Raw genomic sequence first — 17654 nt, forward strand, 5'->3', positions numbered from 1 at the left:
CTGGTGGTCCAGTGGTTAAGAATCCACCTTCCAATTCAGGGGACGCGGGTTCGATCCCTCGTCAGGGAACTAAGATCCCACATGCCATGCAGGGCAACTAAGCCTGCAAGCCGCAACTACTGAGCCCGTGCGCTCTGGAGCACGACGACTAGAGAGAAGCCCGCGTACCGCAACGAAGAGCCTATGCGCTGTGACTAAGACCCGACGCAGCCACAGAAATAACTAACTAACTAAATAAATATTAACAAACCACAAGAACAACAGATAGAACTGTCGATGGTTGCTTCCTCAGGATGGGAGCTGGTCCCTGAGGCACCTATGGAGGCCAGGCAAGCAGGGCCCCAGCTGTCAGGGCCTGTTGGCCCACCAGACAGACACAGGCCGGCAGCTAATCCGTGAGAGGGTGCTGCGGACCGAACTGTGTTCCCCAGATTCCTGTGGGGAAGCCCTAGCCTCCAGTGTGACCCTATGTGGAGATGGGGCGTGCAGGAGGTGATTGAGGTGAACTGAGGTCATAAGGGAGGGTTCCTGATCCGATAGGACAGGTGTCCTTATAAGAGGGAGAGAGAGACTTCTCACTGAACGCACCCCAAGGAAAGGCCACGTGAGGACACTGGGAAAAGGCAGCGTTCTGCAGGCCAACAACAGGGCTCTCACCAGAGGCTGTGCCGGCACCCTGATCTCAGACTCCAGCCTCCGAAACTCTGAGAAGTACACATCTGCTGCTTAAGCCACCCAGTCTGTGGTATTTTGTTACAGCGGCCCGAGTTAATACAGAGGGTTATTTTGGAAGTAAGGGATCAGGGTAGGCTTCTTGTCATGTTTGAGCTGAAACCCAAAGGATGAGAAGGAGCTCCATGGAAGGTTCCAGAAAAGGGTGAGGTGGGTGCAAGGGCCCAGAGGCAGGAGGCAGGGGAGGGCCTTGTGGGCCACCGGGAAATTGAGGTTTGCCAGGAAAAGAGCCTGGATTGTAACCGAGGCCCCGTCCCGTTTCCCAGGTGACCTCAGGGCGAGCCAGTCATTCCCCCCCGGGCTTCAGTTTCCCCCCTTGTAAAACGGAGGTGAAGCCATGTCTCCCCATCTCAGGGCTGCTTCGAGGCCCCACCCAGAGTGGGTGCCTGGCTGGCGGGCAGGGGAGAGAGGCCCCCCAGGAGCCAGCTGTGCTGCACTCAGACCCCAAGGGACCCTTCCTACATCCCAGCCCGACCGTCTGTGCTCAACAACGGCCACCAGCGAGGGAAACAAAACATGCTCAGAGCGGACCCTCCGAATCAGCCGGGGATGCGGATTTGGCAGCGGCAGCAGGGCCTGATTAAAGGCATTCCGAGGCGCACTCGGTGTTTGTGTATCTGGTTCTGTATTTACACTTTGGGAACGAGTGAGGAGGCAGCTGGGGAGTGTCTCAGTCGGCCAGGGGGGCCGGGGGCCGGGGTGACTCAGCCTGGAATCCACGCTCGGCCACATGCCTGTGATGCTTTCATTCATTCCCGAGTTCATTCATTATTCCTTCCCATGCTCGGTAGACGTGTAATGAGAAACTCCAGTGTACCGGGCACGCTTCGTGGGGGGCAGCCTGGCTCTCCTCACTGTGGAGCTGTCAGTTGGCGTGGGGGCCCATGGTGAGGTGGGACTGGGGCAGCAACAAAGTTAACAGCAGTGAATTATTACTGTTTTTGGCCGCACCTCACGGCTCGCAGGATCTTAGTTCCCCGACCAGGGATTGAACCCGGGCCCTTGGCAATGAAAGCAGAGTCCTAACCACTGGACCACCAGGGAATTTCCAACAACAGTGAATTAAAAATGTACCAAAAGCCTAAATGTAAGAGCTCAATCTATAAAATTCCTAGAAGGAAGCATAGGTGTAAATCTTCCTGGACTTGGGTTAGGGATGGAGTTTTAGATGTGACACTAAAAGCACAAGCAAAAAAAAAATAGATTAATTGGAGCATATCAGCATTTAAAACTTCGATGCATCAAAAGACTGTCAAGAAAATGAAATATTTGCAAACCATATAGCTGATAAGGGATTAAGATCCAGAATATATAAAGAACTCTTATAACTCAACAAGAAAAAGACATACAACCCAATTTTTTTAAAAGGCAAAGGAATTGAATAGACCTTTCTCCAAAGAAGATGTACAGTGACCGATAAGCACATGAGAAGATGCTCAACCTCAGTAGTCATCAGGGAAATGAAAATCAGAACTGAAATGAGATACCACCTCCCACCCATCAGGATGGCTACTGTCAAAGCAACAGACACTAACAAGTGTTGATGAGGTTGTGGGGAAATTGGGACCCTCGTGCCCTGCTGGTAGGAATGGAAAATGGTGCAGTAGCTGAGGGAAACAGTCTGACAGTTCCTCAACAAGAGAAATATGGAGTTACCATATGATCCAGCAGTTCTGTTTGGAGGTACATACCTGAGAGATTTGAAAACAGGGACTCAGATACTTGTACATGCACATCCACAGCAGCACTAGTCACAGTCGCCAAAAGGTGGGACAACACACTTGCGTTAATAGATGAATGGACAAAATGTGGTCCATCCACGTGGTGGAATATTATTCAGACATAAAAAGGAATGAAGCTCTGACACGTGCTGCCGTGTGGACGAACTCTAAAAACACCACGCTGAGAGAAAGAAGCCAGACGCAGAGGGACAGATAGTGTGTGATCCCATTTCTGTGAAATATCAAGAACAGGCAAATCCACAGACACAGAAAGCAGGTTAGTGGTTGCCGGGGCTCTGGGTGGGGGGATGCGGAGCAACTGCTAATGAGCGCTGGGTCTCTTTTGGGGTGATGCGAATGTTCTGGACCTGGCTAGAGGTGATGGTCCCACGACACTGTGAATGTACTAGATGGTACTGAATTGTACAATTTAAAAGGGTTCTTTTTTTTTTTTTTTTTTTTTGCGGTACGCGGGCCTCTCACTGTTGTGGCCTCTCCCGTCGCGGAGCACAGGCTCCGGACGCGCAGGCTCAGCGGCCATGGTTCACAGGCCCAGCCGCTCCGCGGCACGTGGGATCCTCCCGGACCGGGGCACGAACCCGTGTCCCCTGCATCGGCAGGCGGACTCTCAACCACTGCGCCACCAGGGAAGCCCCTCAAAGGGTTCATTTTATGTTGTGTGACTTTTATTTTGATAACAAAGAAAAAAAAATGTTTAAGAAGGGAGAAGAGTGGTTCCGGGCCTTCCTGGTTGGGTACCTGTGCAGGCACAGCCGTCTCCCCCAGAGCCCCAGGTTTCCGAGAGGTGTGGGGAGAGACGGCACGACCCACAGATGTTGGGAATGGAGCCTGGGAGGGGCCGTCTCCCCTCCCCAAGCTCACGTCTGGTGCACAAGCTAAGACCAGGCAGGCACTTGGGGCCAGGCCTTGGAAGGAACCTGGAGGGACACAGCCAGAATAACTGGGGTGCACACACCTCTCAGGGACTGCTGGCCCCGGAAAATGCACTGGCAGCTCCACGTGACTCAGAATCAGACCCTTTCAGGGGCTCTCTGGGGCTCCCTCCACAGGCCCCTACTGCTGCTGGAATACTTGGAGAACCTGATGAAGCCCTGGTCTCTCCCTCCCAGGGAATAACCCCGAAAGGTGACCCCTCTGCTGTTGGCAGCCTGCTGAGGACTCCACCTAGGGGAGCCCTGAGGGGCCATGCTCAGGCCAGGGTGTGCGAATCCCCTGGGGTCCTGCTCAGCACTCAGGTCCCAGAAGGATCCTGCACTTGAGGTGGGATTTGCCCTCCACCTCCCTCTCACGAGTGGCTCTTCGTGTACTTGGGAAGCCGCCTGTTCTTCCTTGGGCCTCAGTTTCCCCAGAGTCGGGGGGTGGGCTGTCCCATGTGGGCACAGGAGAAACATTGTCCCTGCCTGGGATTCTGAGCACATCGAACAGTTAGTTGTTCCTGCATTCACATGTTCATCTGTTATCTGGTCTCTCAGTCCTCGTGTGAGTGCCAAGCTACTCCATTGTGCCAGGGTCCTTGCAGGGCTGACAGTCTAATGGGAGGAGATAGACCTTGGTCGGGTGGTTTTGGATAGTGAGCCGTGGAAGGAAGGAGGTGACCCCGTGGGGGAGAGGTGCGCAGTGTTGGGCTGTCCCAGCGGGAAGAGCCTTCTGGAGGAGGGAGGGCCAGTGCAAAGGCCCTGAGGCAGTTACCTCAGCTGGTAGAGCACAGTGGTTGGGGGAGGGAGAGCAGAGGGCCAGACAGTGCAGACCTTCGTGGTGAGAGGGGGAAACAGGTCTGCTGAGAGCTCACAGCTCCTCTCTGGTGCTCTGCTGTGGCCCCCATGCCTGCCCTGGCTTTGCAGGACAGAGCTCAGCCTTCAGCTACTCCCCTTAATTTCATTAGAAGCTTGGCCAGTTGCCATGGTGGTTGCTGATGGACCTGACCGAGGCCAGCTCCTTCTAGACAGCGAGGCCTGGGAGGGGTTGGCAGATGGGAATTTGCTGTATCCTGTGGGGGTCCCAGCGGACGGGGGCTGCCCTGGAGAAGTGATTGCATCTGCCATGCCTTCCCAGGGCCACGGGCCCCTGTGCTTCCCCGGCCTTGTGGCCCCCACTCCTCCCAGCCCCTTGGACGGTGCCAGGATCGGGGGTTGTGTGCCCAGTAGGGATGTGGACACAGACTGGGGATGCACGCTGTGCTGGGCAACTCTGTCCCTGTGGGGTCCTGTCAGCAAGGGGGTTGGGAGAGGCTGGAGAAGCCACCCATTTATACATGGTTCTGTAGGGGGAGTGGGGGTCGGGTGGGGGAGAAGGACTTTGGGGGGGAGGGCCAGTCCTCATTCAGGCTGTGTCAGGGGCCGGGGCGGGGGAACCCTGTGTGGAAACGAGGGGCCCAGGGCGAAAGCAGGACCTGAAGTGGCTTTTTATAGTGAGACTTGTGCTGGGTCCCCCTTGGCAGAGCCGAAATGGTTGGGTTGATGCTCTGACTATAAGCTCCCAGAAGGGCTGGCGTGCTCTGATCTGTGATGTGATGTGGCCTCTGGGACACTCTGCGGTCCCAGCCACCCGCTGGTCCACAGGGTTATGCGAGAGTCAGGTTCCAGGAGTGGAGTCTATGCCCCACTTGGCCACTTCTGAGCTTGATGGCCCTGGGCAGTTCCCTTGCCTGCTGAGTCTCAGTTTTCCCATCTGGAAAGCGGAGTGTGCTGGTAACCTCCTCAAAGGGCCTGTCTTATTACTATTTTTTTTCTTTTCTTTTTTTTTTTTTTTGGCCTCGCTGCACGGCTTGTGGGATCTTCCCCGACCAGGGGTTGAACCTGGGCCACCGCAGTGAAAGCCTGGAATCCTAACCACTAGGCCACCAGGCAACCCCCAAAGGGCCTGTCTTAGGTTGAATTGTGTCCCCGCAAAACATGTGTCCTGGGGACTTCCCTGGTGATCCAGTGGTTAAGACTTTGCACTTCCACTGCAGGGGCCACAGGTTCGATCCCTGGTCGGGGAACCAAGATCCCCCATGCCTCATGACGCCCCCCCACCCCCCAAAAAAAGATATGTCCATGTGCTCACCCCTGGAACCTGGGAATATGACCTTACTTGGCAGGAGGGTCTCTGCAGGTGTAATTAAGGGTCCCAAGATGAGATTACTTCTAAATTAGGATGGGCTCTGAATCCAATGACAGGTATTATTCTAAGAGAAAGGAGAGGGGGATTTGAGACACAGACACAGAGGGGAAGGCCGTGTAGAGACAGAGGCGGAGATCGGAGTGAGGCAGCTGTGAGCCAAGGACGCCTGGAGCCCCCCCCCTCCACCCCCGTGAAGCCAGGAGGGGCCTGGGACGGACCATCCCTCAGAGCCTCTGGAAAGAACCAACCCTGTCCACACCTTGATTTTGGACTTCCACCTCTTGAACTGTGAGGGAGTGAATTCCTGTTGTTATAAGCCACCCAGTCTGTGGTAATTTGTTGCGGTCGCCGCAGCACACCTGAGACAGGGCAGTTGTGATGCTTAAATGTGCTGAGACTTGAGAAGGGCTCTGTGGCCCGTGGCGGGGGCCCAGGGGTGCCGTCTGCGACACTTGGGGTGGGAGGGCGGCTCAGAGGGTGCCTAAGGCCTATGCTGTGCTTCCTGGTCATCTGTCGTGTCCCCATCGGCCTCAACCCTGAAACACCTCTGACCCCTAGGGTGTGGCGCCACGTCGTTGGTTGGTTGGTTCACACGTGGGAGCAAGAGGATTTGAGAGACACGAACTGGACTGTTCTGGAAAGATCTGGGGCTGCAGGATGCTGGTGGGAGGCAAGGCCAGACACAAAGCAGCACTTCCTGGGGGTCCGGCGTGACCCCATGCAGTGCTGGCACCAGACACGTTGTGACCAGTAGACCGTGAGTCTCGGGAGCCCGCCACCTGGCGGTTACAGGATGGGGATGGTGGACAGGGTTCATGGGCCAGGCATTTTGGATGGGGCAAACGTGGCTAGACAAACCAAGGGGCATATGGAAAAGGCCTGGGTCAGTCAGTGGTGCTATCATTTTTCTTCCTTTTGACCCAGTAAAGGAAGAGGGTAGCTTTAGGGGAAGCTGGGCAGGGTGATTCCGGAACTCCCTGTGCCATCTTTGCAGTTTTTCTGTGAACCGAAAACTTTATTAAAAACAACAACAGCAGGGCTTCCCTGGTGGCGCAGTGGTTGAGAGTCCGCCTGCCGATGCAGGGGACGCGGGTTCGTGCCCCGGTCCGGGAGGGTCCCACATGCCGCGGAGAGGCTGGGTCCGTGAGCCATGGCCGCTGAGCCTGCGCATCCGGAGCCTGTGCTCTGCAACGGGGGAAAAAACAACAACAACAAAGCCAGAGGCCAGTGTGAAGGTGGCTTGGGGGGGCCTGCTCCTTGGGTGGGGTGTCAGGGAGGCCCCCCCAGGGTGGGTGTGGAGGGGGAGCTGTCACAGGCTGAGGCCCTGGGGGGAGTCACAAACTCGGGGTGCTTTGGGGTCAGGTGGCCAGAGGAAATGAAGAGTGAGGAGAGCAGAAGGCAAGGAGGCCACCGTGAAAGCGTGGGTGATGGGGCATCTGCCTGCCCTCAGCATCTGGAGTGGGGTCCACTCTTACAGTTGGGGAGCCTGGACTTGGACCCCAGACTGTCTGACCCGCAGGCCAAAAGCAAGGGGGAGCCTGGGAGTCACAGCTTCTTTGAGCCGGTGGGCCTTGTCCAGACTTCACTGCCCTGTCTGCGCCTGCCTCTGCCAAAACCCATGAGGATGGGGTGAGGGGAAGGGGTGGCCCAAGCCTCCTGAGGGCATCAGGAGTTGTGTTGGTGTCCTGAAAGGTTCTTATGTGGCCTCCAAATGGGACTGTCACCTGGCTGGTGAAAGTCACGTCCTGAGAGCGGGAGCAGTGGTGTTCATTCATTGATTCATTCCTTCACTCATGTGTTCTGTGTTTCTTTGTTCCACCAGCAGGTGCTGCTGAGTGTTAGACCCTGGCTTGGATGCCGGGTTTATGGCGAGGTTGGGGGTAGGGTAGGGTAGGAAGCGCCGTCGAGGGGGTACAGAGTGAGGACCACTGGGTGGAGGGATGCACAAGGGACTGTGGCTTGACAGCGGGAAGAGGCATGAACTTCAACGTCAGGCAGCTTGTTAGACCCTGACTGGTGGTGTCACTCTGCTCTCCTCCTTGTGGACCCTCTGAGGCATCAGGCCCATGGGTGGAGCCCAGGCTGGCACCTCCTCACCCCAGGACCTTACTCCTGGGGCTTCCTGGCCAGGCCTGGGATGGCAGTCAGCCCCTGCAAAAGTTAAGGGGGTCCCTAAGACCACCTTCACATCTGACACCAACTGCAGAATTCGAGGGTTCCCAAGACTACATTCAGCTCGGCAGTTCACTGGAAGGACTCAGGAGTCACTGAAAACCATCATACGGTCGCGGGGTCTGTTACAGTGAAACGACACAGAGACTTGAGAAGGGCTCTGTGGCCCGTGGCGGGGGCCCAGGGGTGCCGTCTGCGACACTTGGGGTGGGAGGGCGGCTCAGAGGGTGCCTAAGGCCTATGCTGTGCTTCCTGGTCATCTGTCGTGTCCCCATCGGCCTCAACCCTGAAACACCTCTGACCCCTAGGGTGTGGCGCCATGTCGTTGGTTGGTTGGTTCACACGTGGGAGCAAGAGGATTTGAGAGACACGAACTGGACTGTTCTGGAAAGATCTGGGGCTGCAGGATGCTGGTGGGAGGCAAGGCCAGACACAAAGCAGCACTTCCTGGGGGTCCGGCGTGACCCCATGCAGTGCTGGCACCAGACACGTTGTGACCAGTAGACCGTGAGTCTCGGGAGCCCGCCACCTGGCGGTTACAGGATGGGGATGGTGGACAGGGTTCATGGGCACACACACAGGGTTCATGGGCATCACAGCTGGCGTGGGGCGGCGGCCAGGAGACTTCCAAACACAGAGCTGCAGGTTGTCCCTTCCCGGGGAATCACACGGACAGTGCTTGCTTCTCCCAGCACCAGTGTGTGATGACATACATGGGGGCTGTCAACCAGGGATGTGCCCCAAGCCTTGGTGTCCAGGGTTCTTATTGGGGTTCACCACACAGACGCTGCTGACTGCTGTCTGCAGCTGCTGCAGAGGGTGAGCTGGTATTGCATTGGCCTGAGACCTCCACCCGCAGTCACACTGTTGGCATAGATACCCAGCGTGGCCCGAGGACCTAGGCAAACAGAGACACTCTTTATCAGGCAGCGCTTTCACTTCCCAGGAGCTGGGGGCAAAGGTCAAACTGCCCTGGGCCAGGTTAACTCTCCTGCACAGCCCCACATACAACCGAGGGTGAGCACAGGGGTCCCCCCCAAAGGACGAGTGGGGCCCCGCACTGTGTCCACTCCAGAGGCCGCACCACAAAGCCTGACATTCCCAAAGCACAGTGGGTGGGGCTTGGGAACCATCAAGGGAAAGAAAGCCTCCGCCAGAGGGCCACTGTTGCAGCAGCGCACAAGCCACGAGCAGCCTGTCGCCAGTCTGGGCTCCCTCTGGGCCGGAACGTGGCAGCTTTGCAGAGTACTTTCCAGAATGCCGCGGTTTCCAGAGCTGGCCGTTCAGCCTGGGACAGAAGCACGTGTGTTATAAGCACTTCCTGTATCTCACACAACCAGCGTTTGTGCACACACGCTCACCTGGACCACCCACTCTAGAGAGGGGGAAACTGAGGCCCAGAAGGGGGCTGTAGCTCCCCAGGGCCACATGGTACTCGAGAGGTGGTTCTTGAGAGGTGGATGTAAGGCTAGTTCCTGCCACGTGGCTCAGACACAAGAAGGGCCTGGCGAGGGGGGGGGGGCGGGTCTCGGGTGCAAGGTAACCCGTGCCCATCGCCCATCCTACTTGGCCTCCCCCTCCGTCCTGACCGGGGGCTAGCCTATTTCATCTCGTGCAACCGCAGGGAGGGACACAGTGGGGTGTTCACGGTGAGCGTCTCCAGCCATTGGAGACAGAGCCTGGGCCGGACCCTACAGATGCCTGAGAACCACCCGCGGAGGAATGGAGCAAGGTCAATCTCCCTCCTGGCTCCACCGCAGCTCGCAGGAAACAGCTGTTTACCTGGGTGAGGTGCTCGGCCGGGCGAGCAGCCAGTTCCCGAGCTTCACTTCCCCCTCCGGTGTCGGAGGCCCCCCAGGAAGCCGGGTCTGGCGTGGGAGTGCCGGGCGGTGTGGGCGGACAGCAAACGGAGTGCTGCCAGGAGCTGTTTGTGAGGGAACGTGAGCCGGTCTTGTTGTGTACACAGCGTCGACCCTAGCAACCGCCCCAGCCGGCTGGAGCGGACACCCACCTCTCCCCGGGTGCCCAGCTGCCACCCCTCCGTCACAGCACCTGCATACCAGCCTGGGCAGACTGACAGGCTTTGGGGACCTGGCTGAGGGCCTAGGGCCACCGGTGGTGTCAACCAGGTCACGAGCATCTGCTATTCCTGGCAAAGTGGAATCGATGCTCCAGCGAGGAAAGGCCCAGTCCCAGCCCCGCACCAAGGCAGCCGTGGCTGGTCAGGGAGCCCCGGACTCCTGGTTCTGAGGCCTGGCCCAGCAGGACGAATCCCCACACGAGTGATGGGCAGAGGACTGTGCAGGGATGCAGCCACCCCAGACGAAGGCTCTGTAATGCGTGAGGCTGGCGGGGCAGGCAGAAGGAGCCTGGGGGCTTGGGCAGGACTCCTTAGAACTCAGGCGGGGTCTGGCAGACCCTCTCGCCCTGTGTGTGCTGTCAGAGGGATTGTACATGCTGCACTTTGAAAGCCAGCACTGCACTTCTGAGCTGGCCTCTCTGATTCAGGCCAGTGGAAAGACAATTTCTCCTGTGTCCGGGCGTAAATTCGCAGCCTCTGGCCCGCACCCCAGGAACGCAGCCTTTGGCGTGATAAGAAATGGCTCCCCTGGGGGGGTGAGGGGCCTCCTGCGCAGGCTCCAGGCTCCAGGTCCACTTGATACTCTTGCTTATTCACAAATTGTCTGAATCAGCTGGCGACGCCCCCTCAAGTTCATGGAGGCAGCACCCCCAGGGCGAGTTTCCCTGCCTGGGGAGGGCCACCTGGGCGTCTCGGGTCTCTGATTCTGCTGGTTTTGGTGGAGAGAATCATGGCTCCTTTGAGAATCTGAGTCATGGGGGTGCCACACCCTCTGTGCCCGGTGCCACTGACTCCACTACTTGGGGCCCTCGGGAATGATGCTCCGCAGAGTGTGCTCAGGAACCACCACCCCCGCTCCCCCCACACTATAGCTGTCGGTTTCTCTCTTGCAGCTCCAGCTCCAAAAGTCCCAGTACCTGCAGCTGGGCCCAAGCCGTGGCCAGTACTATGGCGGGTCCCTGCCCAACGTGAACCAGATTGGGAGCGGCACCGTGGATCTGCCCTTCCAGGTGAGCCCCCATTCCTCTCCCACACCACCTCCCACCTGGAGTGTGTTGCAGTCTGGGCCCTGGCCACAGAGCAAGAGAGCGTGCATGACAGCCGGTGAACAGCTGGGGTCACCAGACAATTGCCGCCGCCCACCCAGCCCCCGCCTACTCCTTCCCCTGGGATGGCCTGGCCAGGCCTCACCCGGATCCCCCCTGCCCATCCTCTGTCAGCGGAGCCCACAGAGAGGCCGAGGTCTGGCTGTGAGTGTTTCGGCAGCCGCTACACCTGTTGGCCGACTGTGCGGCAGCGGGAACTGCTCAGGGCCTCTGGGGCTTGGCTCCGTCCCGCTTCACTAATCCGCAAGCCCAGCAATTCTCAGAAGGAGGCCCCTCAGCCTGACCCCACTTGTCTGCAAACGTTTTCTGGCAGAGACCCACACAGCACGGCTCCCGCAGGCCGCATAGCTGCCGCGCACGTCCTTATCATAAATAAGGACAGATAAGGTCCACCGCCTGCCTGGTGCAGGGCCGGCCTCTTTTCCTGGGCCATGTCCCTCGACCCTGGTCTGCAGGTGGAAGTGGGGGCACGGTGGGCCCAGGAGCTGGGCCGATAGCTGGGCCCCCCGCCCCCCAGCACAATATCTGGACTCCTGCAGGGACAGGTCCACCGAACAGCCACGCACTTGTCCCGTGGCTGGGACAGAGCCCCAGAGACAGCCACGTCCGTTAGCATGTTGACAGGCCAGGTGGAGCTGGGTCGCTCCCACAGGGAGCTCAGCCCCCACCCACCCCGCAGTCATTCCTCAACTTGCACTCCTCCCACACTGCTGCTGGGATGTGTCAGGGCACCAGCCCAGGGTCCCGCAGGCTGGCTTGGGGTCCGGCTGGCTCAGCTCTGAATCCCCAGGGCCTCTTGGAGCACGGCCCTCCTCACGTGGCCTCCACATCAGAGCAGATAGATGCATGGGGCTGTCAGGCTGATCTTCACATGCTCCAAAAGCCTCACCTCTTTGTCAGGGCCCTTTCTAGTTTGGGTTTTCTCCTCTCCTCCCTGGCTCCCCTCTTCCTCTGTTTCCCCATCCCCTCCTCCGTCAAGGACAGTGTCTCGCTGGGCATCCCCAAACTTGGCCCTGCCTGAGGCCACTGTAGAGCCCCCGTCGGCCGAGGGTGCATGGGGGCCTGTTGGGCTTCCCACTGGGGGGCCAGGCGAGGCAGGAGTGTCTCAAAGTCTTGGTTCTTTGCATTTTCAGCCCAGCGGATATCTGGGGGAGGCTCTGGCAGCGGCTCCTGTCTCTCTGGTAAATGAGCCCCTGGGCTGAGGCCTCGGCATCCCCGGCACGTGTGCGGGCGCTGGGTATTCCTGTGCGGCCGCCCCCGTGGCCCAGCGGGAGGTGTCCCGTCTGCCAAACGGAAGCAGATTCGCTCTGCACCCCCTTGTCTGGGGAAGTGCATATGGTCGCGTCGAGAGACCCCTTCCCCGGGGGATCCTAGCATGCGTGCCAACGCTGCATGGTTCGTTCCTGTGACACATGCACATGCGTGTGCACGGATCCTAACTCGGCCTGGCGAGCTGGGCTGTGGCTGGGCCCGAGCTTCTCTGTGCCTCTGGCTCTGCTTCAGCCGCCTTGGTTTCCCCTCTGGGCTTCCAGGCATCTCTGGGAGGAGATGAACGGCCCCTGTCCTCTGGTGTCTGTGCCTGGACAGTGAGGTTCCTGCCCTCCCTCGGTCACTGCTATCTCCCGGGCCCACAGCCTTTTGGAGGCAGAAGCACAGAAAGACCCAAGCTGGCAGCGTCCTTGCTGGGTCAGAGAAAGACGGGGTCCCCGGACGCCAGGGGTCCCCAAACACCAGGGAGAGCAGTCAGCCCTGAATGCTAGCCGAGGTTTTCAGACAGGTGGAGAAGAGCAGTGAGCCAGCCAGTGGCATTCTTCCGGAGGAAATTGCTTTTTGCCTGGCTGCCCAGAGAAGACAGAAGGGCCCGAGGGCCAGATGGCCAGGTAGGAGGCTGGTAGCTGCCTCCAGAGCTAGCTAAGGCTGCCAGTCTCACCCCAGTCAGATGGTGAGGGGCCCATGGCACCAGGGCTGGTGGAGAGCAGGCTTCTGGGGACCTCAGGAGCATGGAGCCAGGAGCGGGAGCCGGGCGTGACCGGGGGCCTCATGCCAGCCCCAGGTGCTGGAAGGGAGCCCCGTCCAGCCAAGCTGTGGGCCAGGGCTCCGGAAAGTGCCTGCACTTGGCTGCCGGTGGTGCTGGGACAAGGCTGTGGGGGAGAGTGCGTGGGGGCCGAGTCTCAATCAGGACCAGCCCCAGGCTCCACGAGGAGCCTCCAGGGAGCCAGCACTTGGCCAGGTGGGCCCCTGACGTCCTGGGCTGGAAGCCCTGGGGCTGTCTCTTGGCAGGCCCCTCCAGGGATGACGTAGGTGGGGAGAGGAGGCCGGCCAGGCCCGGAGAGAGAGGGCGGAGGCCTGTCTGCACCTGGCGAGGCTGGGAGGGGGTGCTCGGGCCATCTGCACCCCTGGCACCCTGGCCGGCTCCGGGCCCCGAGCTTGCGCCGCTCTGCCTGGCCCGTGCATGCCAGCTGCACTGCACGCCTGCCGCCCCGGCACCTGGAACCCCAGCGCGCCGCCACCCCTACAGTGCTCGGAGGCTGGGGGCAGGGGCCGAGGAGGAAAGGAAGCCCGTCTGGAGTAGCCGAGGGTGTCTCCAGAACTGGGCAGGGGGGTTGTAGAGGGACCCTGAGGCGAGATCCTGGGGGCAGAGCTGGGTCAGATCTTGGACCACAGCTGGTAACCGTGGTTTGGGTTCCTCTCTCTTTTTTTCCGTCTCTTCCTCTCCTCCCTCCCCACCCCCAGACACCCTTCCAGTCCTCAGGCCTGGACACCAGCCGAACTACCCGGCACCATGGGCTAGTGGACAGAGTGTACCGGGAGCGTGGCCGCCTTGGCTCCCCACATCGCCGGCCTCTGTCAGTGGACAAACATGGAAGGCAGATATCCTTTTCCCAGAGTGGGGGGGGAACCACTTCATCCAGCTGATGGACCTGCCTGCTGCCAGCTCTGTGATAGAATCAGGGCCGCTCCAGTCCTCCAGGGCTACTGGGCCCCACCAAGAGGGGGGTGCCATTGCATGGCAACCCTGGAAGACTTCCTGGAGGAGGCAGTGCAAGCTGAGGAGCCTTTAGCCAGGCGGGGGCTAGGGGAGCACAGGGAACAGTGACACAGAGTAGGCCACTGGAGCACACAGCTTGAAATGAGAGTTGGGAGGGTATGCTCAGATGCCTGACTGGGCAGTGGGGCCCAGGAAGGCTGTGAGCAGGGCACCCACACGTCAGGGCCATGGTGGTGGACCCCTCTGGGGGCAGTATGGAGCCAAGGCAGTGGGGCCGAGGGGGATCTGAGCCAGACACAGATCAGAGGGAGGCTTGATCTGAAGACACAAAATTTGCCTTTGCGCCTCTGCCAAGCAGAGAGGTTGTGAGGAATCCCACCCCCACCACCGACTTGGCTGCCCCTTGGTACTTAACCAGCCAGGCTCCCCCGCCACTGCGTTCTGAGTGGCTGCTCCTGGGAACCCCGGCTCTCTAGAACAGAGAAGCCTGTTCTTTCCTGGTTCTCGTTTCCACGGGCTGGGGGAGCCTGAGCAGCTGGGCACCAGACCAAGCCCTCGGGCCCTGGGAGTCACCCCGTCAGCCCAAAGTTAAGAGTCAAGACCGGGGTCAGCTGAACTAGACTCCCTGCAGCCCCCCCTACGGGCCCCCGTTTCATGGCTGAGGCCCCTCTTGGAAGGGGTGCAGCCTGCACGTGCGCTTGCAGGGGGTGAGTGCTGAGTGCTAGGTGGATGGGGCTGCACCCTGGGGGCTGCTCGCAGCCAGGCAGGAAAGGCCCCCGCCCCGAGGCCCCAGCTGTTTGCCGGCTCCCAGCAGCCTGGCTACTCGGGCTGGCCAGCGCAGGGTTCTTGAGGCTCGGGGCAGGGCCTCAGCTGACAGCACCATCCCCTTAACTTACACTCACGCGGACAGCTGCCCATATGGCACCGTGTACCTCTCGCCACCTGCGGACACCAGCTGGAGAAGGTCAGTGACCCAGAACCAACCCCCAGCCCTCTCATTGGAAACAAAACTATACTTTCATCGTGGCCGTGCTTGGAAAACCAATATGCAGTCACTTAAAAATGACAAAACTTAGAAGCATCCAGAAGTTTCTAGAAATCAGCTCTATCCCTGTAAACAATGAGGTCACAGTTTTGGGGTCTTCCAGGGATTTTTTTTTCCCCCTCTATTTATGACTTTTTTTTCCCCCTCTATTTATGACTTTTTTTTTTCCTTTTCTTTTTTAAACAAAGTTGGGATTGTACTGACTATTCAGTGTTGTCACTTGCTTTATTTAATGCTCTATTATGATTGTTTCCCACATTCCTGAAAAGCCATAGAAAATTTGATTGGAAAAGTAAGATATATTTATTACTAGAAGATTAGGAAAATACATAAATGCATCTAGAAGATGAAAAAAAAGTCCATAATGCCATCATCTAGGAAGATCTAAGATGACAATAATATAGTTAATATAAATACCTACAATAACACAGATGATAGTTGCACACCAGTGTGAATGTACTTAATGACATAGAAGTGTATACTTAAGAATGGTTAAAAAGGCAAGTTTTATATTTATTTTAGCACACATACGCAAAAAAACATATGTAGGTGACTTCAGTAAACAAAGACCCAAAGTAAACAAGCTATTAAAAAAAAACACAGCACAAAATATATCATTCAATTAGGGACTTCCGTAATTAGGGACTTCCCTGGTGGCACAGTGGTTGAGAATCCGCCTGCCAATGCAGGGGACACGGGTTTGATCCCTGGTCCGGGAAGATCCCACATGCCACGGAGCATCTAAGCCCGTGCGCCACAACTATTGAGCCTGCGCTCTAGAGCCCGTCAGCCACAGCTACTGAGGCTGCGTGCCACAACTACTGAAGCCCACGCGCCTAGAGCCCAAGCTCTGCAACAAGAGAAGCCACCGCAGTGAGAAGCCCACGCACCGCAATGAAGAGTAGCCCCCGCTCGCCACAACTAGAGAAAGCCCGCGCGCAGCAACTAAGACCCAACAATGAAGACCCAATGCAGCCAAAAATAAATAAATAAATAAATAAAATTTAAAAATAACATAATTAAATGCCCACCAAGCACGTGTTCATATACCAGGTCCTATTTCAACCATCACATACATTAACTGATGTAAGACGCACAGAGCTCTGTGGAGTTGGTGCTGTTATCCTCCCCATTTTAGGCATAAGAAAGCACGCAGAGAGGTCAGAACACTTGCTCAGGGACAGACAGCTGGTGGGGAGCCAGGATCCCCCTGGCTCCTCACAGCTCAGCTGGCCCCTGGGTCAGAGACAGCCCGGTCCTCTGTACCCTGCTGTTGTCCTTGAGCCAAGTTTCCTCCACGTCACTCTCAGTGTCTGGGACATCCCCGTTGGGGGTGTGTGGCTGTTTCCCCGAATTGGCTGTGCAGCTGGACCTGCCCTTTGCGTGTCTGCCCAGCTCCCCGTGGCTGCCCCTGGTTTCCTAGGCAGCTGAGGGGTTTTTCTGAGGACCCTCCCTCCAGGCACCTGCAGCTGGGGGCAGATTGTGTTATTGGGGCAGAGAGTGGAGCCTCTCCCAGACTCCTGGGAGCACTGGGGTGGTTGGAGCAAGACCCCCCCTTGGCTATTGGTAACCAGTAGGGGACTCCATGATGGGTTCATACACCCAAGGCTGGGCCACTGTGGGACTGTCAGGCCCTCTCTCTTCAGGGTTTCAACAGGAAAGCACTACCTTTTCCCTAAAGCCGCGAAGGCCATCGAAGGGGCAGGGATGGGCAGGGGCTGGTTAGGAACGAACGGACAGCTCTGCTGCAGCCTTTGCAGACGAAAACCAAAATCACTGTTGTGGTTCTTCAGGGTTTTTGCTCAGGTATGCAGCTCACAAAAATGACCCACGACTGCCACCCTGTTCCATCGGGTGGGTCCCAGATAGAGTGGAACCAGGACTGTCCCTTCGTCCCCTTTGGGGCCAAGGCTCACTGTCTCTCTCCTCTCCCCAGGACCAATTCTGACTCTGCCCTTCACCAGAGCACAATGACGCCCACCCAGCCAGAGCCTTTTACGGGTGGGTCCCAGGACGTGCACCAGAAAAAAGGTATCAACGGGGCCCATGGGTGTCTTTCCTGGGGTCAGGCAAGTCCAGTGGCTGACCGCTGTGCTCCCAGAGGTCACAAATATGTAGGTGGACAGACCTGAGAAGGAAGACTCAGCAGGTGCTGTGGGACAAGGGGAGGGGTTCAGGGAAACTTGGAGATGGTGCTATTTGAGTTGGATTTTGAGGAGTGCGTAGGAGTTTTCTAGGCAGAGAAAACAGTCTCTGCAAACTCAGATTGGCTTCTGATTATGGATTCAGGGTATGGCCGTGCAGTCTGGGGGCCTTGCAGATTCTTTCAAATGTTGGGAGCAGCAAGCCCGGGGAAAAGGGGCATTTATCAGCTCGTGACCGACAGTCGGAGCTAGATGTTCAGCTTCAGGTAGCGTTTGATCCAGGGCTTCACACTGGATCATTTCCCGGCTCTGATGCTCAGAACCTCTTGGTCCACAGGGTCTGTCCTGGCAACAGTGTGTGGAAAAGAGGCTAACTGTTCCCCTAACTCTTGTCCAGAGCCTCCTTTCCAACTGGGTCATGCACACACCCCTGCAGCTGGGGCAGATCTGTGTCCAGGCCTCAGTTCCTCCTTGGAGCTAGGTATGGAGGCAGCATCCCTGGGACCTTCCAGGAAGGTACATGGCATCTTAAAAACTGGGGC

At 57.9% G+C, this 17654-nt stretch overlaps 1 protein-coding gene across 10 annotated transcripts in view; it reads left to right on the forward strand.

Moving 5' to 3' along the window:
- The window catches only part of CRTC1 (CREB regulated transcription coactivator 1), an 80173-nt gene that overhangs the window by 35556 nt on the left and 26963 nt on the right, over positions 1 to 17654 (forward strand). For 8 of the 10 annotated variants that reach the window (XM_067733310.1, XM_067733307.1, XM_067733305.1 and 5 more), the window contains exons 2-6: positions 10722 to 10838; positions 12068 to 12115; positions 13668 to 13805; positions 14826 to 14887; positions 16905 to 16999. In XM_067733310.1, the coding sequence (XP_067589411.1) occupies positions 10722 to 10838; positions 12068 to 12115; positions 13668 to 13805; positions 14826 to 14887; positions 16905 to 16999 (460 nt within the window). The remainder of the gene's footprint in view (positions 1 to 10721; positions 10839 to 12067; positions 12116 to 13667; positions 13806 to 14825; positions 14888 to 16904; positions 17000 to 17654) is intronic. The other 2 variants (XM_067733306.1, XM_067733309.1) reach the window with 1 other exon arrangement.

This window comes from Pseudorca crassidens, chromosome 3 (assembly GCF_039906515.1).
Source record: "Pseudorca crassidens isolate mPseCra1 chromosome 3, mPseCra1.hap1, whole genome shotgun sequence".
Classification (NCBI taxonomy): domain Eukaryota; kingdom Metazoa; phylum Chordata; class Mammalia; order Artiodactyla; family Delphinidae; genus Pseudorca; species Pseudorca crassidens.